This window comes from Antedon mediterranea, chromosome 11 (assembly GCF_964355755.1).
Source record: "Antedon mediterranea chromosome 11, ecAntMedi1.1, whole genome shotgun sequence".
Lineage (NCBI taxonomy): Eukaryota > Metazoa > Echinodermata > Crinoidea > Comatulida > Antedonidae > Antedon > Antedon mediterranea.
In genome coordinates, this window is record NC_092680.1 from 7281967 (window position 1) to 7305135 (window position 23169).

Consider the following 23169-nt stretch of genomic DNA (forward strand, 5'->3'; position numbering starts at 1 on the left):
ATTTTACCCGATATGATAGGTGGTAATGCCTATGAAGGTGGTTTTCATGGGCAGGATAAACCAGAACGTGAACTGTACATCCGGTGGCTAGAAGTCACTGCATTTCTCCCTAGCATGCAGTTCTCTATTTCACCATGGCAATATGATGCTGAAGTAATCGCTATTTCTAAGCGATGGGTTGAATTCCATACAACAGATATTGCTCCCCTTATAATAGAGCTAGCTGATGAGGCTACCCAATCGGGAGCACCAATTATTCGACCATTATGGTGGTTGGATCCAGAAAGTGAAGATGCATTAACTGTTGATGATGAGTTTCTTGTTGGCAATAAAATTCTTGTTGCCCCAGTATTAGTCAAAGGTGCGGTGTCAAGGGATGTCTTTTTACCAGCTGGTTCCTGGATGGATGAATTAAACAAATACGTTGTGGAAGGAAACAGATGGTTGAGGGATGTATCAATTGCATTAGACGAGGTTGCATATTATACACGGATTGGAGAATGAAGTCACAGAGTCAATAATAATTAAAGCACAATTTTCAACAATTTAAAATGTTACCAGAATCACATATTGCAGAAAGTACATGAAAAAGACTGATAAGTACTTAATGTTATTACTATCGTATTGATGATAATTTAATCCTAACTCAATACTTGTACTGTATAGCAATTTTGTCATGCAAGGATGTATTTTGATAATATCACATCTTAATATTTTTTTTTTAAATATCCAAGGCTCATTACTATAGTACTATAATAATAATCAAATTGTTATTGTAATACTTTCTTTTCATTTTTGTTCATATGGATTGTATTTTAATAGCACATTTTCATTAATTCAACTTCCTTCCTTCAGAGTTCAGGCGCATTGATAATTGTACCACACTGTATTGATAATAATAAACATTTAACTCAAAAATCCTTGTATTGTATCTCTTTCCAATTTGTTCATGCATAAGTGTATTATAACAGCATGTCCATATATTCATGCAGGTAGCAATATGCATTTTGAGCTATATACAGAAAATATGAACTTGAGCTGAATATTAATATATTTACGTAGCAGAAACCTATTAATTTTCTTAATGAGAAGCGGACTCTCTCTCTCTCTATATTTTTCGGTATTAATAATTAATGGGAGATGAGTGTCACGATCTGAATTAAACTTTTTCAGTGGGTTAGATGACACCAGTGTCTTGTACACAGGCAGACAGAGGTGAAAGCACAACCTTCTTTCAATGGAGTCACTTCAGTCACTTGTACACAGTTACATTTTCTACTAGAGTGTTAGCCATTTCAATTATGTATAAGACTATGTCATATTGAAACTAGTTTGTCATAGCCAAAATAGAATATATTGACCAAATCAAATATTAATTTTTAATATGAAGACACAGGAGAATATAGCGAAAAGTTCAAAGAGTCAAAAGGGACAAATACTGTACGTGTTTTATTGACAAGTTTATTTATTACTGTAGTAGCAAGAAACATAATTTGGGGTATGGAATTGCTGAAGAACGCATGGGAAGACAATATTAGTTTTGAAGAAATTCATTATTCCAAAAAAACAAGCACCAACATTTTAAATGTGCACATATTTTGTAATGACACTTGGGTCTAGTGCTTGAACATTTTTTAGTTAAAAGAATGTGGTTATTTTTCAGCTCTTTGCTCGGCCAATATATCTACAGTTAGTAATCCGGAATAAAAATCAACAACTATACGAAACTACAGTTGAACTCTCCTTTGGGAAACCCCTATTCATGTGACAATCTCCCATAAAAAGAACAAGGGCAAATATATGACACTATGGCCATCAACCTCTATTCAAGAACCACTCTTTGTTATAAGGGTGCTACTAACATTCACATAAAAGGCAAATATTGAAAATGAACAATAGTTACCAGAAAACATTGAACCATTTAAAACCAAATATATTCAGATATGCATTTATTAGTCATTTTAAATGTGTTTGACATTCATTAAAAGAGACAAAGCAATATAATTTGGTGGAGATGATAGCTTCAACAAAGACAGTCTGATAAACAACCCAGAAGGCAAGTAGTATCTAAACACTAACTATTATACAGGCCTGTTACAATTGTACCATATAATATAATACAGTGGAACTTATATACTACGTACAGACTGGCATAGAGTTTATTTATAGGGAGGCAAGTTTAACTGACATGCAAAACAAGCTATTTCTAACCAACATTAATTGCGACTAGTGATTTGTTGCTTTAAAAAAAATATGTGTAAACCCCACATTCTATGATGATTGCAATAAGAGACACGAACCCAATCCTGTAGGTTTACAATTAGGCACTGTAGTAGGCCAACCATGAGTGTCGTAACGCAGGGGGAAAAGGCCCCTGGTTTAGCACATGATATAGGGCTCCTTAAGCCCTGGGGACAGTGAGTGCTCATAGCCATTACACCACTGCCAACATTAGTAGTAAAATATATAGTATTAGAGTGATTATTGTACTCTAGTAGTATAGTAGATCTCTAGCCTAGTAGTTTCCAAAGCAAGTGTTCTGTAGTAAAAGTAAGTGTACACAGTATATCAGAACCTTCACATTAAGCCTGTTTTTCAACTAGAAAAAATTAGAAGAAAAAAAAAAATGCACTACCGTTTCCAATAGCGCATAGCATTGATTTTCACTTAGTCACTTCCATTGTCTACTGAGCTGTTGGATTTGCATGAGTGCTCATGAGTGCATGACAACTCATTTTCGGAAGCTCTTCGCAAAAACTAGGAACTGTTTAACCTACAGTTTTGATGAAGGAAATAAACTTTGTCGCATAAAAGAAATGTTGAAGATGGAAATAGGAATGCGTATAAGTTGGCGCTATTGATTTGCCTAGTGACAACAAGAAGTATCCTCTAGCATACAAATATCAGATTTATTGGTTCAGAATCTTAGATTTAAGAAGTGATTGTTGTCAAAATGATGCTACACATAATATGATAAATAAACTTTAGTTTCAAAAGTTTTCGATTCTTTTTGTCACTTTAAGTGTACAGTACTTGTATTTCATTTGATTTACATTTCACAGTCCCTGAAAAGAAGCACATAATACTGTAATGCACTACACTATGAAATCTTTAACAATTTATCTTAATCTAAATTTCTTCTATGATTCTGTTAATACATTTTTTGTGATAAATAAAGTCATATAATAAATAACAATTCTGATACTATGAGATAACATGAAGCTTTGGTTAAAAAAGTAAGTCTAGAATAATTTTTTTTTTGTGACTTACCCCAATTTAATCGCTGTTGGGTATTTGCTTTGCTTGTAATTAATTTGTTACTCTACATTTTATCTTTCTTTAAAACATACCTACTTTTCCCCAAAGCCCGACTACATTAAAAGAAAATATACCATACACTAGTGATTAGTGGTAATTCTTATAGTAATAATGTAAATAGAAGTTGATAGTAATAGTGTTTTAATTAGCTCTAGGAAACGCACATCAATCCGAAAAGTATTACAATTTCTGTCATAAGCCGTAAATTAAAAATTGAAAAACAACAATACATTACTTTATACTTATTTACTATTTATAAGAATGTATTTGTCTCCTAATTTCTTGTTGTATTCAGTGCAAACAAAATTCCTTCTCACTCTCTAAACTTTACATTGTATTAAAATATGACACAGTTGTTGTATATATAATTATTATCGTGTGCTATTGGCAATGCCAGTAATACAAGGTTCATTCAAAATAGACCCAAGAATCCTTCTCATATCCTTCGTGTACATGCTCCAATAGTACCTTCCGTCGACTTTCACAGTATCTATTGCAATAGTAATAAAAAAAGTAATTATAAATATAAAATTTAAAAGGAAATCGGACATTAACCACGCAGGACAATAACCACGCAGGACAATAACCACGCAGGACAATAACCACGCAGGACAATAACCAGGGCACCCAAGTTTGTCCTTTACCACTTTAACAATGGTTATGTGTGATTATTGTCTCGGTTGTTATTGACCCATTTACACTCATTTGAAAACTTCAGAAGAGATTGTAGTATTACATCACAACAACAATTAAACCTAAGAAATGGTAGTACAGTCAACTCTCCCAATACCGGACACCTTTGGGCTGGCCTAATATGTCTGGTTTCCCAGGAAGTCTGGTATTCGGAATGTGTTTTTAATGATAAAAATGAAGTTGGATGAAAATCTGGTTTTTTTTGGAGTCCAGTTTTGGGAGAGTTGACTGTATCAGAATATAATCAATAATTAAAATACCAACCTTGATTTATCTTGCACCTTTTGCTTGATATCAATAATGGAATCTGATGTAATATCTCGTTCTAAATATTCTGATAAAAACTCAGTTGCGTTTTCTAAATCTTTCTGGTTCTCCTGAAAAAGCGAAATTAAATCTGACAATAGTGTTTTTTTTTTAAATGAACAGAAATGTTTTAATTGAGTAGCATCAAATGAAGTATAGAGTTTCTTTTAAGAATACAGCTATTTACAAATACCATAGAGTAATAATAATGAACATAATACTCCGGAGTGTATCCTTACTATCTGCAATGCAAAACTGTCACATGTTCAAAATCTAAACCGATAGTGTGTGTCTATAAACTGTTCTATTCTATGGCCAAAATCGAAGTGCTGCTTTTATCAAAGGCCTAACCTTTGACATGTAAAGTAGCAGATATATTACTTTAATACAGTAAGTGTGTTATAAAACAATGAATGTTTCATATTCATTGAATAGAGACAATAATTCCATTCATTGAAAGCCACACTGTTCTATTTAACCCAGCTATGCCTTGTTAAAGGGAATAATTAATCTCATGAAAATATTCTTCCATTCAACTCATAAAAACATTATTTGTATAACACTCCATGCAAATACAATGCATTATTCCATGCAAATAGAATTCAATGTATTAACCTCAAATATTATACTCTGGTTGTTTTTGCCAAGATAGAAAGCAAACACATAAGTATTCATTAGCGTAGAGCGGCATGAGACGAGAACATCAACAGCTTTCTTTAGAAACTGTACTTCAATCCATGACATGTTCATCTGCTGCATGTCTTCCATTTTAGTTTTAATCTTAGTATACAGCTGTAAAAACATATAATATAATTCAACTCTCATTTATTCAAACTAAAATGGTATTGTAGAATAAACTGAATTACAACAAATTTACATTAAAAACTAGAAAGCCACTCCGAGAGTGCATACCTCCGCCTACTGTAAAATTGTTCTACATCAGATTTAGTCACCGGAAAGTGTGTGTCTTAATGCTGCATGTGAATTATATAAGCATGTGTATGTGTTTGGTGTAAAGGTTATGTAACCCGCCTTTCAACTAACAAAAGCTTCAGCCGACTAACAATAGAACAGAAACGCGAAAATCAAACGAGTGAATTTGAAAAGAAATAGGATTTTTAAACTACTCGTATCAAAAAACTTGTAAATTAAATCTAATTATGTTTTAAAATTACAAATCACAAAATATAACTCTTACCGCTTGTACAAAAATGAAGTTTTTTAGACAAGTAGTTCTCGAGAAAATACAATTTTAGTTTACTTGTTACTTTAAGACTGCTCACCGGCTTTTGAAATTTCTGTCCTATCTTTTAACACTAGCAGGTGTGAAAAGTATATTTAAAAGTGGTCCAGAATTGGGACCATGGTCTTAAATGGTCCCAAAATTTAATGGAATGGTCCTTGACCACATATCTATATGTATATTCATTTTGGTAAAGATCTTGTATTTACTTTTTGAGTAATCCTGCTAACAAACAAACAAACAAACAAACACACGCTACCGATTACATATACCTCCTTGGCGGAGGTAAACTACACTGTACAAGTATAAAATAAATTTCATTTAAAAGTTAAAACACAAACAACTTTCAGATATAAGGTACATCATTTTTTAAAAATGTCCATATTTACATTCAAATCAATATACAATGTAAAAGTTCTATTCAAAATGTAAACATTTCATTTTGGTAATACTGTAATAATATTATTCCAATAATTTGCCACCAATAAGATAAGATAATTTCGTCCACACGAAAAGTGAAAATAATCGGAACAATACAGCTATTTGTTGTTGTTTGGCAAAACTAAATAATATATGGAGTGAGATGCTTAATCGGCGACAGAAGCGCTTGGCACATTTAAAGGGTCTTTCAGACCTGTTCCGGCACGGTTCCGGAAAATCCGATCGAACGTGAATGTTTCGTTTTCACACGGCTACGCGCATATCCATTGGCGCATAGCCGCATGGAGTGTCGTGAAAACGGAACATTGATGTTCGATTCGCCGGACCAGAACCGTGCCGGAACAGGTGTGAAAAACCCTTAAAGCCTGTTTTCCTTTCGACATTATTCAACGCTATCGTCATTGATCGTTGAACAGTTCAAACGACAATCGTTTGAAAACGATCAAGTTGAAATGATAACCATAGCGAGTACCTTTTCCTGTAAATCGTTAACATTTCAATGTTTACGTAGAAGATTGCCGATTATTGTTAATGATAGCATCGAATAACGTCGACAGGAAAACAGGCTTAAGCTATTTGAAACAAAAAAATATCAATTTATATTTTAAATAACTTTATACACGTACACCATTTAAAGTTTCTAATCATTATCAAGCATACCTTATTTTCAAACTTGAGACTTTGCATGTGATTCATGTAGCGATTACAATAGAAAAGGTATCTCTGCAATGCTGATCTGGATTTCTGCAATAAGACACAAACATTCCATAAAAATTTGCTGGAAACCATTGAAAATAGCAACTTTATATTGAAAAACAGTCACAAACAGCCGCCAAAAGTGTAGGGGCACATCTAGGCATTCCACAGACAAGAGGACTTTAAAACTCTTCTAGTTCCACTAGGATCTTTTCAGCCATTTTAACCGATTTACCCCGGTAAGCACTTAAAACGCTCACAAGGTTAAAAATCAAGGTAATTGTAAACAAATTGTCAAAAAATAAAAAGTAAATCGAATTTACATGCGAAGTTTGATGTGCATGAATCAGAACAAAAAATTATACAAAATACTCAAAAATAAAATGCTTTCAAGTATATAAAAACAATTGTTGAAGTGAGTATGAAATAAATAAAAGAATATAACAGTTTTTCGAAGTACGCTGTTCGAAACGCGAAGGACGTAAAACCGTCTAAAATCCATCATTATTTGTAATAATCACTATTGTGAAGCTTGTATACAATAAATATATAATAAATAAAGATTATTTATCAGTTACAGTGTCTTAATCGTAATAATTACATGTAATCGGAGAAAACTCGTAGCTGCGTCCTCCCGAGGGCCATGCCATGTTGTTTACCTTTGATATGTAATATGAACCCTGACATGTCAGATGCATTATGGGCATGAAATATTTTTTCAAACTCTCCGCAAAGGTCAGTTTTTTTAAGCCTAGCTTTTGACAAACATTTTGATACCAAACCTGTTTTGGTTTAAAAAATTTTTCTGATGCATTTTCGTCTAATTTTATGCAAGGTACACATCTGAGATGGCGTACCAAGCTCCCAATAAACGCCAGTGCGCGTGAGAATGGCAAATTCCAAGTCGCTTTCAGGTTGTTTTTTTAAACATTCTTGCTGACCAAACAGCGGCTTCCAAGGCCTAGGCCCTATATGATCATTGTCGTATGGGTCCGTCTACTAATTTATTCATAATTTCGAAACCGGTCATTCATAATGGTCTCATAAGTTTGGTCTTATTTTGAAGAGAAGAAATAGGTTCTGATGAAGAGGAGAAGAGTTAAAGGTAACCTAAGCATTCCACAGACAAATTAGCCATGCCTTTTCTATTGTTAATTCACTTTTAAGTTCTGTCTACACTCTCAAATTTTATGGAACAAAAAATGTGATAGGGTCATGGTGATGTCATATCACTACTATATTTGGGCACATCACATCTTTTTTTGTCAAACTAGTTTGATAGTGTAGACAGAGCTTTAGGCTTTTAGGCTACCAGGCTCATATCATGATCCTCCAAATGTTCAACGAAACACAAATACTCAGTACGAGATCTTACTTCTTGATTATCTCTAGCTTTCTTTGCTTCATCTTCATCAAACCTATTGCAATTATACCTGCAACAAAACATACATAGTATTTTACTAATTATTCATCATCTTCTGCCTTATCCTAAAATAATAATAGTTCTTATATAGCACATATAAGCAAGCTGTCATGCACTGCACATTATTAACCCTGGTCATTTTGTATCAAACACGTACAGTATGAAAACATACTCCCATAATCAAGCTAGTAATCAGTGCAAAGTTGTATCCATTTTATACACCTGGGTGGAGAGAGGCAAATGTAAGTAAAATGTTTTGCCTAAGTAAACAAGCAATGCGGCAAGAGTTGGATTTGAACCACGATCTCACGATCAGAAATCCAACATCCAACAGAACACACTGTACGACACGCCTCTCACATACAGTAAAGACGCTCCATGAACAATCCAAAATTCTATGTCATTAGTTTAGAGTAAGAACAGTTACGATGTTTGTGCTCATGCCTATTGCTACTTGCTTCTGGTTAAAGATACTTTTTTAAACTTGCCAAATAAATATTATTACTGTATATCCTAGTATAATCCCACTATCTGATGTACGTTATATACCGACACAACTGTATGATCAATTCCATTGTTGTTCAAGTATAATCACACTCCCTGATTTAGGCTAAACACTGACACGAACAATCCCACTCACACAATTTAGTTCCCGGGACTATACTAGGTCATCATACAATATGATTATTAAATAATTAAAATCAATTTACCAAGAAGATCCATGAGGCTCCCAAGGACCTAAGCAAACCCAGCAAAAATCAGCCTGCGGAATAAAAACAACAATATATAATATAAATACTACAATATTTCATTGTCTATCTTTCTTCTTATTTTGACATAGTGTAGATATAACATAAAGGAAAAACACAAAGAGGAATTTCAGAAGCACAGCTAAACTGTGAAATCAAGTTACTTGCCTTGCAGCTCTGGTTACGACACACCATGTGATTGCAGCCGCCATCTTTCTCAATGGTCACATGACACTTGGGACATTCTTTGGTGTTTGCAGCTATCCAATTAGAAGTCTCGCTGTCATCATCACATTTCTTTATCCATTTTTTTAACCACTGAAAGAAAAATTCATGCAAAAATTAGCATCTAAGTTAAGTTTAAAAACAAATGTTATTTATAACTTCATGTTTAGCTTTTGACTGTACTGTACTGAATATCGCAAATAGTGAGTTAATTGTAAAAAGATAAAATTATTAAGGATGAAATGCAGAATCAATTATGGCCCTATGGTTGTCATTTTCAGACTTAAAATACATTTTTTACTGAATATTACAATCTATTTTTTTGTAATTTAATGTTTTATTATCCTAGCCATCTTATGAAGTTTGTTGTTGTTTTTTTTTACTGTTATCTTTGGCTTGAAAAAGAATGAAATGAAGATGAAATCAGTGTAAATAAGCAATTGTTAATAAATAATCAAATCACAAATGAAGATGAAATCAGTGTAAATAAGCAATTGTTAGTAAATAATCAAATCACAAATGAAGATGAAATCAGTGTAAATAAGCAATTGTTAGTAAATAATCAAATCACAGTTATTCAATTATTTTACACAGTACAATTATTTATCACCAGTAAGATTGGATACGTCTTTACCACGTTGAAACACCGGTTTGCGTCAGATCACCGAAATTAAGCGAAGTTGGGCCTGGTTAGAGCTTGGATGGGAGACCATCTGGGAATATCGGGTACTGTATATGGAGCTGGGGTCATTTTGAAATCAGCATTGCTGGCTCTTATGGCAGCCCCTGCATTTAGTATCTGCCTTTCCTCTGGTCAAGGTGGGCACTGGACGAGAGAAACCCTTGATCAATGTTAGGGCCAATCAAGTAGCTTTAAACAGTTCTGACTTTGTTTGTTTCAAACCTGTTAGTGGCGGTAATTATCACTGTTGGTTTCGATTGAATAAAAAAATTAAAAAAAGAGTTAAGTAATAGTACTATAATAAGATTATATTTAATGCTGTTGTACTTACTATACATTTGACAGGATCATGCCACATTTCACCACAGGAAAAGCTGTAAATAAAACCAAATTATTATTACTATTTTGACAAAATTACAAATTTAACAACAATTAAGAATAATAAATATTCTCAATCTTATCGAGGATTATAAACACCCTTTTCGAAAAAAAGTAAGCCTAGACTTGACGTGGTTTTTATTTAGTTTCAGTGAGGGAAAAAATTCTTTACAAAGACATACCAAAACTCATGATCACAACGGCATTTGACTGGTTTGACCTCATTATGGTTGACCTTGACAGCGTACGGACAATCAGGAGCTGGACACCATCGCATCAGACGATTACAACCCACAAAACTCAATGTTATAAGGTGTTGATACTTTAACTTTACACGAGGCTCTTTAACTAGTTTCCTGAAAGAAAACATTATCAACAAACATTAACCTAGTGATTACTAACTAACTATGGAATTCACCATATGCCTATATGTAAATTTGAAAAAATATTTTATTACCTTGATACGACATTAAAACATTTTTTTATTTCAAGATACATGTACAGGAAAAAAAAATACAGAAAAAAACAGAGATACATACAATAAAAAATTTTTACAAAATATTAAAAAACTCTAACCATTTTCTTTCAAACTAGTCGGTTTTTCCTTTATGTCTTGAAATTAACTTGTCATGAAATGGGTTTTAAAAATTGTTCTAATAAAACTATAACCGTTTGATACTATATGATCTAAAATATGGCTCCAAGATTTATAAGGATGCATAAATCTATAAAGTGTAATTGACAATTCATTATGCTGTACTGTGAGTTTCATATGTATTATGTATTGTCCCCCTGAAAAAATAATTATTAAAACATTTTTTGTTGAATATGCCATTTCAATGTCACCTAATAGTTATCCACTATAGTTATCCACTTTGACCAAAAATTAGATCGAAAAGAAAATGTATTTACCTAAAAAACTGTAATTTAATAAAGGCCAGGTGCGGGCAAAACATTTCTATTGATCATACATTCCAATAATTATCGATCTATAGTTTCCCCTATGTTTCATAATTTTTGGGATTTTATTTGTATTACACGAACTTGTTGAAAATAAGCACTTTCTTATCAGTGGGGGGATAGTTCAAATTACACAGTAAAATCTCTATTCTTTTGTACACAAATTTTGTAAATAGAGAGGCATTTTAAAAAGCTATGAAAAATAAACAGTGTGGTAAAAAATGTTATCAGATGACTAAATATAGGTAATATAACTTGAATATTACATTTCTGGTATTTTTATTCAACTTCAGATTTTTATTTTCATGCTATAGCAAAAATTATCCACTGTATATCCACCATCTTTTTTGACTTGCTAGGGAGTCACCAAACATGTTATTACATTAGGTTTACTACCTAACTACTGAAAAAAGGTTTTCCTGGTTTTTATGGAAGAATTTTGCCAAATTTTGTATTTGACCATATTAAGGAAAATTCATGTTTTTTCGTCTTGATTTCTGTTACAAAGATTTGATTTATGTACAATTAACCAAATATTATATTTAAAATTCATGCCTGTACCTGAGCTTTAAAGCAAAAAATAGTCAAATTGGCTGCCAGCCAATGGGTTTTTGGTTGAATTTAACCACTTATTTTGCCATTTTATAAGTGAAACCATTAATTTTTTCTGTTTTTTAAGTGATTAACTTTATTAAAACTACAAAATAATCTATTCAAAGTCTGATTTTATTAATTTTAATTTTTCATGTTTTTGGGGGACAATACATCTTCAGGCCTCGAATTTTACCGCGGCCACCGCGGCCAGTGCCCTCCCAGTTGGCCTCAATGCCCTCGAAAATTAATAGCACCCACGGCCACTACTGGCCTGCCCTTTTTTTTGCGTTGGCCGCGAGTGCCCTTCCCGAGTTTTACCACAATAAAAACCACTGAATTAGATAGAAAATAATGTCAAGAAGATTTGTTTACACGACTCGGACGAGACGCAAAACTATCGCCTGTCTTCGTTGCAAGGGGATTTCCCTAAACGCATTTATTAATACACAAACAGTAAACAAAACATCGAACATTGCAATAGGGGTAACCAAAACAATATCATCCCGGCCGCCGTGCGTGGTAAATCATGGTATAGATAGTACATTAAAATACAGGGGTGTAAACTTTTAATAATCAAGCTAAAAACGTTCCTCGATCAGAGGTTACTGAAAGTATTAAAGTCGCACAATAATCGAGCTAGCCGCCTTCGATAAAAAAAATTACATGCACTCCTAGCTAGCCTAGCCTATCCTCCCGCCGCCGATCCGGTCGAACACACGCAATTCAATGCATTGGGAAAACAATTCTATTTGACGCACACGCACCCTCTGATAAGAAATTTCACACACTACACACAACGTCGTGTGTGAGAGTACGCGCGAAGGATCGGATCGTTGGAAAAACAATTCCTTTTGACGTACACGCACCCTCCTGAGAAGAAAATACCATGTGCGTTCCTGCATGGTGTAGTCCATTATACGTGTAAAATTAGGGGTGTTTACCTTTAGCACCAAAGTTAAACCTGCACCTCAACCCGAAGATCGTTGGAAGTATATCATATTTATATTTTATCGCACCCACCTCAATCCAGCAGACAGATCATCGAAAAATCTTGTTTAACAACGTCGTACACTAAATTACCAAACGCGTTTTTACCGAATTCAAGGAAATGAATCAAGTCCAGAATACACGTGCCGAAGGCTAAACAGAGAGAGAAAGGGGTCGGTGTCCGTCCGTGTTTTGAATTCTTATAAATATGGATTATACAGTACTAACAAAAAAGCTTCAGAAATCGAAACTCGGAAAATAACTATAATTTATATTCTACTACATAATGTCATTGGCTTGATTTTTACCGTGGTTAACACTCTGTGTATGAATAGTTGTAGGTAAGGCCTACAAACAAATTGTTTTTGTATCATGTTTTCTTCTCCGTCGGCTGCTAGCTAAAGTTAAAGGCTGAGTAGCTTGCTGTTGTAAGGGTTTTTATACCTGTTCCGGGCCTTACTTGGTTGGCTTCACATGCCTTTTTATCGCATTATTTGAAACTAAACGAAACATTCAACACAGGACGGTAAACTATAAACGCTGAACATCGTACCTATTTATTATTTATATGGATCGTAAATACACGTAATATTTATATGAAATACAAAAAGATGTATTGTAGACAGTCCTACTACTACTCCGCGATCTGATGAATAGGGGGAAATCCCCAAAACATTTGGAAACAAGCTATTTTTAAATTTTGGCCTAGTTATTAAAATATTTTTTGATTTTGGCCTTGGTGCCCCTTTGATTTAAAACAAATGGCCTTGGTGCCCTCCCATTTGGCCTTGGTGCCCCTAAAATCAATGAAAACCGGAGGCCAAATGGCCTTGCCCCTAAAATCCCCAAATTCGAGGCCTGCATCTTTAAATGTTAATCAGATGGACACATGGATTTTTATGATACAATAAACTGAATGTAGTTACGAGTATAAATTGTCACTTACATAACTGTATGGTCATCTACAAGAATGTCACACCCATGAGCTGCACATGATATAGTCTGAGAAAACAAATAAAATCAAATTTCATTTAGCAAAATAAACACATTTTTTTAAACATGGTTGCCAATAAACTGTACTACTGTAAATCGTAAGCAAAAAAAATAACAATAATAAATAAATAATAATATATTTTAAAGATGATTCTATAAAGAAAAGGATGAGATAAACTTCACATTTGAAAAATGGTCTACATTTAGGGGTGTTCAGCAGGAGCCTATGTCCATTGTCAAATAATTAAGCTCTGTCTACACTATCAAACTTTATGTGACAATAAAATGTGATGTTTCCATATATAGACATGATGATGCTATATTACTACTATATTTGGGCATATCACTACCATATTTGGGCACATCACACTTTTTTGTCATAGAACTAGTTTGATAGTGTAGACAGAGCTTTAGTTTTATTATACTCAAAACACAACACATTTAAGTTCACTTTTGGTCAACAACCAATTGGTATCGGTGTTTAGTAACTTTCACAAACTATATTTAATGTAAAAATAATACTACAGTATATGGTCCTATTGCGATAACTTTTTTTGTCTTTAAATGGTTAAAAATGTGAAAAATAAGTCGATTCTAATAATTATAGCGGCCCGCTATAAATCTCAAAATGCATTGCGCGCAGATTGATATTTCTGCTTTTCTTCTGTAATTAACCCACTTTTCGATCGATCGCGAGGCCAAAACAAATGGAAGACTCCTAACTTTTCAGCGAAAATACTGGGTTTTCCCCAATTTGTATCAACGGAGTCTGGCAAAAATAGAAAGACAATTAATGCAGCAACTATACAACGTCAGGCTACGTTACCGATGTTTACCAGCTAGGCCTACAAAACTAAGCCTAGCTAGGCTAGGCCTAAAGACCGTCCACGAGAGGTCAGTCGCCGTGAGCTACTTAGGTAGTGCATTGTTTCTCACTTTTTATCATAATTTACCATAAAACGTACATTTAAGACAAGGAATGACCTGGTTTAATGTTTTTAAAGTAATATATATGTATTATTTTTACAAAACGTCACAAATTGTAGGGAAGGTGTCTTTAAATGCAGGTAGTAATGAATGTCATGGATAATTTACAAGAGACTGTATCTGAAGGCAGACTACATACATGTAGAGCATATCCTGATTTATAATAACATTTTAAATGTTAATTACCCAACATAACATTTTTGATTTTCGTCACCTAACATTTTGAACGTTCTTTAATAACATTTGAATGTTACATATTAATTAACCTTTTAAATTAATATTTAATTAACATTCAACATAGTAATTACTTAAAGAACTTAACATTACAATTTTAGATAACAAATTAATTACAAAATAAAACTCAATTTAAATAAAATGTATCTTAAGCTCTGTATACACTATCAAATTTTATGAGACAAAAAAATGTGATGTGGCCATATATGGAAATACTGATATCATATCACTACTATAAGCATATCACTACCATATTTAAGCATATCACTACCATATTTAAGCATATCACTACCATATTTAAGCATAATATCACTACCATATTTAAGCATACCACTACCATATTTGGGCACATCACACTTTTATGTCAAACTAGTTTGATAGTGTAGACAGAGCTCTATAAATCCTATTTTATTTCTATATCATCATAGCCAACTGTACAGTAATTCCACAAATTCATGGTATGTACATTATCGCCTCAGAATTTGGATTTCGACATATTACATTACATCAAGTTAAGACAAAAATAAGTGATATTCTGGTCCAGAGTTGATTTATACTTGGGGTCAGCTTTAAATGAGTTTAAGGTAAACTGCTGTAGGCACAAAAAAAGACTGGCTTTGTTTGAGAGGCTTTTTCATAATAAATGACACCTACCTGTCCCATGCCTTCATCCACTATCTTCATTGATAAATATCTAGTCCAACATTCATTGCAAAACTTGTGTCCACATTCCAAAGAAGAAAAATCCTAAAAGAACCATAGACATTAAAGATAGTCACACAAAAACATAGAAAATAGGCCTAAAGATAAATTAATTGTAGTTATTCAAAGGGTAAAATTTAACCAAAAACTTTGACTTTTGTCCTTTTAAATTATAGTTTTATTAGAAAAGTAATTTCTTTTCAATCCATTCTCTACATTTAATAGAAAGCGCGAAAATATTAACATATTTTAAAGCACATATTTGTATTGTATTTTTGTAATAATTTAATTTCAAGGGGTACAGTACAATAATTGAATAAAGACACTAAACTTACGTTTGTTGGCATAGTGCGACAACATACCATACAAGATTGCATGAGGCAGGACGATGACCTTGTATTGACCTAACAACAAACAAAAGTAGTATGATTTTATGAACAGCGTTAATGTTAATGTTTTTAAACTTACTACCAAGCTACTACCAAGTCAGCACAGGTTCAAGGCTCTCATCAACAGTTACTGTCTTCTTGGATAAGGACCTACAACTGTAAGCCCAGTGTACAGTACACATTTGGGTTGTGTACAGTACACATTTGGGTTGTGTACAGTACACATTTGGGTTGTGTACAGTACACATTTGGGTTGTGTACAGTACACATTTGGGTTGTGTACAGTACACATTTGGGTTGTGTGTGTACACATTTGGGTTGTGTGTGTACACATTTGGGTTGTGTACAGTACACATTTGGGTTGTGTACAGTACACATTTGGGTTGTGTGTGTACACATTTGGGTTGTGTGTGTACACATTTGGGTTGTGTGTGTACACATTTGGGTTGTGTACAGTACACATTTGGGTTGTGTACAGTACACATTTGGGTTGTGTACAGTACACATTTGGGTTGTGTACAGTACACATTTGGGTTGTGTACAGTACACATTTGGGTTGTGTACAGTACACATTTGGGTTGTGTACAGTACACATTTGGGTTGTGTACAGTACACATTTGGGTTGTGTGTGTACACATTTGGGTTGTGTGTGTACACATTTGGGTTGTGTACAGTACACATTTGGGTTGTGTACAGTACACATTTGGGTTGTGTGTGTACACATTTGGGTTGTGTGTGTACACATTTGGGTTGTGTGTGTACACATTTGGGTTGTGTACAGTACACATTTGGGTTGTGTACAGTACACATTTGGGTTGTGTACAGTACACATTTGGGTTGTGTACAGTACACATTTGGGTTGTGTACAGTACACATTTGGGTTGTGTACAGTACACATTTGGGTTGTGTACAGTACACATTTGGGTTGTGTACAGTACACATTTGGGTTGTGTGTGTACACATTTGGGTTGTGTGTGTACACATTTGGGTTGTGTACAGTACACATTTGGGTTGTGTACAGTACACATTTGGGTTGTGTACAGTACACATTTGGGTTGTGTACAGTACACATTTGGGTTGTGTACAGTACACATTTGGGTTGTGTACAGTACACATTTGGGTTGTGTACAGTACACATTTGGGTTGTGTACAGTACACATTTGGGTTGTGTGTGTACACAGAACCCAGTGAATCTTTCAGAAGAGTACCCTGCCAAATCAATGGTTGCCATTTGAGCAACATTCATCATGAAAGAACCCTTAAGATTGATTCCCACTAGGACGTAACGCAAGGACGTACACGCAACACAAGCGAGTTGACCAATGATAAGAGGCAGTTCAAATAATTCATCGCTTGTGATCAGTAAAATCCCCTACGTTGTGTTGCATCTCTAGTGGGAACCACAGATTAGGGAAGACGAGTTTTTGTATGTAACAAACATATACAATCTTTGCGATAGATATGACAAACAGACGAGAATATCTAATGACTTTTATGTGGTTTCCTGTTCTATATACATACATAATGAGACTAATGTCATTGTCACTTCCTTCAATGATTAGTAGGATTTTATGCATCTTTTTTTTCTTCATTTTACAACTTGATTATCATTAGTTTTAATGTATTATTTAATTGTTGGTCAGATGTTTTGACCTGCTCCGACTAGATTGTACATTTTAATCTCCGTATCTTTTAGAACAATTACTTAGCTACATGACGCAAAGCTACAGGTAATTCACAGTATATGTTATACATAATTTTTTTTTCTTATTCTCAGCAGAGATTCAAGTGAATACTTCAAAAAAGTTTTAACATAATCATTATTATAAGAAAAAAACTTACTGTCTACATAAAGTAGTCTATTTTTATAATCAAGTATTTCATTTAGACAATTTCAAATCCGGAGTATCCTATTAACTCATAAAACAAGTAGATTGTATAACTTTTTAGTCTGGATAACACTATTAAAGCAACTACCTTTCACTTAGATGTGAAACATTCACCAGATCGAATAAATTAATTAGTACAATTTTTCTCTACATTTCTCAGAATATTGAATATAGTTCGAACAGGGTCAAGGGTTAAAAGCTTATTTTTGGATAATGTTATTTAACATTCAAAGATTTTATTATTTCCATACTCTACTCAGTTGCATATTCTTCACCTTCTGTATCTATCACTAACAATAACATTAAAATGATCACCAATCCACAGATTTGAATTTCATATAGAATTTCATCTTTCATTTAAATACAATATAAAAACAAATTTTGTTTTCACTAAACTTATTATTCACAGTTCTTAACTTTTCAATATTGCTCTCAGTTGCATATATTTCTGATTTTCACCAATATTAAAGTGGAGAATTAAGGATAAAATCATCACTACCTCATTCAAATTGTAATACCCATCATGAACAACATTTAAAATTCATAAATAACACTCAGCTATCGGCTTCTAACCTAGAAACAATGTGAGCTTACTCCTTTATAATGAAAAATCAACTAAAACCTATTTTTTATTTTATTTTATTTTATTCTATTTCATCGAAACCAACAGCGATAATTACCGCCACTAACAGGTTTGATACAAACAAGCCAGGACTGTTTAAAGCACCTTGATTGGACCTAACATTGATCAAGGGCTTCTCTCATCCAGTGTCCACCTTGACCAGAGGAAAGGCATGAGCCAATACGTCTCAGGCAGGTACTAAATGCAGGGGCTGCCATAAAGGCTTTGTGATGAAACAGCATCTGCAATATTATTTAAGCATCTCTTATGAAGAACCTCTTTTACTTACTTTTGATGCAGACTGTGGCGTCGACTGCCGATGAGGACTAACTATATGAGCTTCTGAAAATAACCTATCCTGATCACCATCATAATAACGTTCCATAAGTTTTTCTTTGTCCCATTTGAAGTGATTCAATAATATTCGTGTTACAGTTGCAGGTATCTATAATGTAAAAAAAAATGTAGCGACATTGAAATTACAGTACAACTCCTTGTTCAGACATCCCTATTGAAAAGACACCTCTTTTTAAGAGAAATTCTTTGGTGAAGGAAAAAGATGAAATATATGTGTTGTAACTGTATACAGTACTCTATAGAGCTCAATAAAAATGAATTAAATCAGAATATTAAATTTCCATGCAATAGGATTACCATATAATTGAAATTATACTTCCAACTTTATGTGATAACAACATGTGATGTAATACTACCACATTTGGGCATATCACTACCATATTTGGGCATATCATTATCACACTTTTTTGTCAAACTAGTTTGATAATTTAGACAGAGCTTTATACACAACACTGTATTGATATTTGACATGTTTACAGTATCAGTAAATTAGATATTGGCTTTATAATAATAATATAAAACAAACCATGATTCTCAGTATTAATACTGTAGTACATTAAATATTGAACTCTCCTTACCCACAACAGATATAAAATAACTGCTTTAATATGGCATTTAACAATTCATAATCCATCCATTAAAATGGAAATAGACTATCATATTATTACAACAACAGATGAATTTAGAACTCAAAGACATTCCTAAAGATATTTCAACATCCACAGAGCTGTTGATATTTTTGAAAAATTATTTTCATAATATTGAATGAAATGATTTTTATTTTCTGTCTAACAGTATACAAACACTCTTTATGTCAGAAGTCTTTAGCTTTGGCATTGGCTTAATTAAAATGAAAAAAAAAGGCTACTACGTACTTTACATGGAAACTAATGTAAAGCCCTGTCTACACTATCAAAATAGCTTGACAAAAAAGTGTGATGTGCCCGAATATGGTAATGATATGCCCAAATATGGTAGTGATAATGACATCATCATGTCCATATGGGCACAACACATTTTTGATAGTGTAGACAGAGCTTAACAAAACATTAAATGTGACCCTGATATTATTCGGAGTGAGGCTGAGCGTGGCGATGTAGCATAAAGGATAGAATCTGACTGGCATTAGACATTGTGCCATATCAAATAGCAAAGCCTGTTCTTTGAATGGGATGTAAAGCTGTTGGTCCTACAGTATGTAAATGCATATGATAAAGAGTAGGGGATCTTGCGGTGTGCTGATCATGGAAGGTATTGCACTATGGCAATCATGGATCAATAGAGGGCATAATACGATGTCCTCAACTGATGATGAATATGCACAAAAAAGTGCAATAAATATTGAAGTAATGTACAAATTTTTATTCTGTAATTCCAACCAGGTGCTGAACATTCTGCTTTTCAGTCAAATACTAAATACTGCAATGATGTAATGCCAACATTGTAACCACAACTGACTGATGCCAGATGACATGACTTGAGTCACAGTGGCTTCTATAAGTCATAATAAAATCTTTTGGCAAAACTAAGAATGGTCTGGCAACAATTTGTATTTTACATGCATGCCCTATTAGGCGATCATAGTCTTTTTAGAGTTTAAAGGGTGGGAAATCTATCAATTATAATCAGTGACTTGATTAAATAAATCAGTATTCTTACTTAAAAGATAAACCACTTTGGACCAAAATGTGATTTAACCTTACCTACACATAAATAATTTCAATCCTCGCATAGATTTAGTCAAACTACTGTACTTACTCACAGACCATTTTAGGTAGGCTTATGCAAGATATTTGCCGTCACATTTAGGTCCGGAAACGCCATGCCAACGACACTATGACTATGTTATGAGCGCATTTGTCATTTTCATCTCTCCAAGATAAGATATCCGTAGGTATCGCCAAGAAATTCATTGTATTTCCTAAAAACAATTAATTATTAGATCTCTACTAGGCCTATATCTATCGTACGTAATAGACCGACCTCTCACTTACCTCTACAACATTATTTACTTCTCGTATAGTATCAACCATGTGTTGAACTATGGCATCTGGATTTAAAACTTCATAGTAAAAGTCATCATCTTCTGCCCTATCTCTTGAAGAAGATTCTTCACCTTCCATTTCGAAATGGTCTTCATAACCACTCGATCCCTGGTCATCATCCTGCTCTTCTTCATCGTCTTCGATGAAAAATCCTTCATCTTCATCCATTTAAAATATGTATTGATACAGTTTATAGAGTAGAAAATTGATTAGGCTATCACTTTTACAAATTATTATCTCTCTCAGTCGAATAGTTTTATCCGCCTTTAGTGTATTTTACATAAAGTAAATACAAAATGTGAATACCCCTTGATACCAGGCAATATTGCCGCAATATTATTATGGCCTGGTTGATAAAGAAATACGTCACTTGGGAAAGGAACTTGAAGAATCAGCTACACTCACGGACTTTCATCGGAAAATAAACTTAATATTTAACATAATAAGCTTCTCCATGTATTCAAAAATATAATTCGAATATTTATAGCAAAATGTGTCCTATCCTTACCCGCCCAGTTACCTATTTCTAGTAGGACAAAAATAGCCCTGACACAACAACACTGTAGCCCCGTAGTAATCACAATCGTTTCCCGAAATTCCGTCATTGATGAATGCATTGTGGGTAATAAGTAAAGACTCTAGAGGGGGCTCTTCAAAAAATGTTATTGGCAACTGCAAAGAAAGTTTTTAAACAAGAAATATTTCTTATAAAAAACGCTGCTCGCTTATTGAAAAATATTTTTTATTTCAAATGTTTTTGAATGTGTCATTTTATTGTCACATAATAGTTATTTTATCTGAAAAAAATGTAATTTAAAGCAACAAATACTTAAATTGTCTGTCAGACAATGGTTTTGGGGTTTCTTTTCTTTTTTTATATGTGAATAAATATTATTTTTTTGTTACAGAAGTGAATACTCAATTTCTGTCACTTTAGTTAATTTTATTGCTAAGGTCAAATCTGGGGGTCACTTCATCACCCTAGATATTTCAATTGTGAAGTATCCTATTACAAACACAAACTTTAATGGACTGTTTCGATAATAATTCAATGAATATCTGACAGTGAATATACCAGAAATGCTTAGGGATTTTTAATTTTAGCATGACATGTCCTAATAGACTCTTTCCCAGACGTTTTTTGGGTCTACTGTAGCAGCTGGAATCAATAAATTATAGTGGAGTTTCCATTTTCACAAAACTGTCTGTCCTTAGAACTATAACTGCTGCTTGCTTTAGCTTCTGATTGAGTAGTCCTAATGGGACGTAGCGGGCTAGAGCAGCAGCGTGAAAAAATACTAAGATTAAAGAAACTCATCGTTCTATAGCGGATATTCTAACTTTAAAATAAATATTTAAAAATCGCCTTTGAATATTTTCTCACTAAATTCAATTGAGATTTGAGATTGTCTTTTGAATACAACATTTAAGTCTGGAACAATCTATAACTAATTTTCCCAAATCAGAAAAACAGCAACCGGCCGGATTTACGGAAATAAGCTTTTTTTCCTATGCGGCTCATGATTAAAATGTGGCCTCGTTTACACGCAAAAATTTTACAATCTATAAAACAATTACACTAATGAATCGGTAGACTGAGCTAACCGGTCATCATTCATAGCTAGATCATAGGTCTATTTTTATACATCCATGGCTAGATTAATAATACTAATTTCGTATAGATTTGAATATGAAGCTTTCATTTTAATCTATTTCTTATCAGACTTGAGGCTAAAAAAAACAACCAACCCAATCCTGATTAGAGGCTAATTTGTGCAATTTTGATAGAAGGCGGCAACCGCGAATGAATTTCTATGGTGTGGCAAGAGGCATCCCCTATCATACTGACGATTACTATATAAATTATAGTGATTATGTATGCATAATGACGACAGCATCATGACAGATGAATATGCATTTACGACGGTAGGAATCGCAAAGATAGCTGACCTATTTCCTAAATTAACATAACCCGCTAAATATTTATCTTCAAAATAAAAGAAAAACAATATTTATTTTCTATTAAAATAAATACATTAAAAAAAATAAAAACCGTAGAGAGATTCTAACCCAGGCTATAACTGAGAGTACTTAAAACAGAGCATTACCCGTTATGTCACAAAACAGGCCAACATTGACTGAACCTTATAATGTCTATTTATACGTACTTGCTTCATATTACGTAATTCATCGATACGTCAAAATGCATATTCATGGCGTCATCTTGAGTGAACAAAGCCTGTATTAACCTATTTA

General features: G+C 33.4%; 2 protein-coding genes across 2 annotated transcripts in view; one reads left to right on the plus strand and one right to left on the minus strand.

The window, feature by feature from the left end:
• Nucleotides 1–9097, plus strand: part of LOC140063156 (myogenesis-regulating glycosidase-like) — a 21081-nt gene extending 11984 nt beyond the window's left edge. The window contains exon 2 of the transcript XR_011847576.1: nucleotides 8962–9097. The gene's annotated coding sequence lies outside the window, so the exon portion shown is untranslated. The remainder of the gene's footprint in view (nucleotides 1–8961) is intronic.
• Nucleotides 770–21511, minus strand: LOC140063157 (E3 ubiquitin-protein ligase arih1-like). Its single transcript, XM_072109614.1, has 14 exons — nucleotides 20863–21511; nucleotides 18801–18956; nucleotides 15947–16015; nucleotides 15564–15656; nucleotides 13642–13697; nucleotides 10337–10510; nucleotides 10108–10150; nucleotides 9038–9187; nucleotides 8831–8883; nucleotides 8073–8130; nucleotides 6662–6745; nucleotides 4933–5109; nucleotides 4276–4388; nucleotides 770–3808 (listed from the first exon to the last, which is right to left on the minus strand). Exons 1-14 carry the CDS (start codon nucleotides 21079–21081, stop codon nucleotides 3727–3729), a joined length of 1527 nt encoding a protein of 508 aa, XP_071965715.1. The 5' UTR covers nucleotides 21082–21511; the 3' UTR covers nucleotides 770–3726.
• Between the last annotated feature and the right edge of the window lie 1658 nt (nucleotides 21512–23169).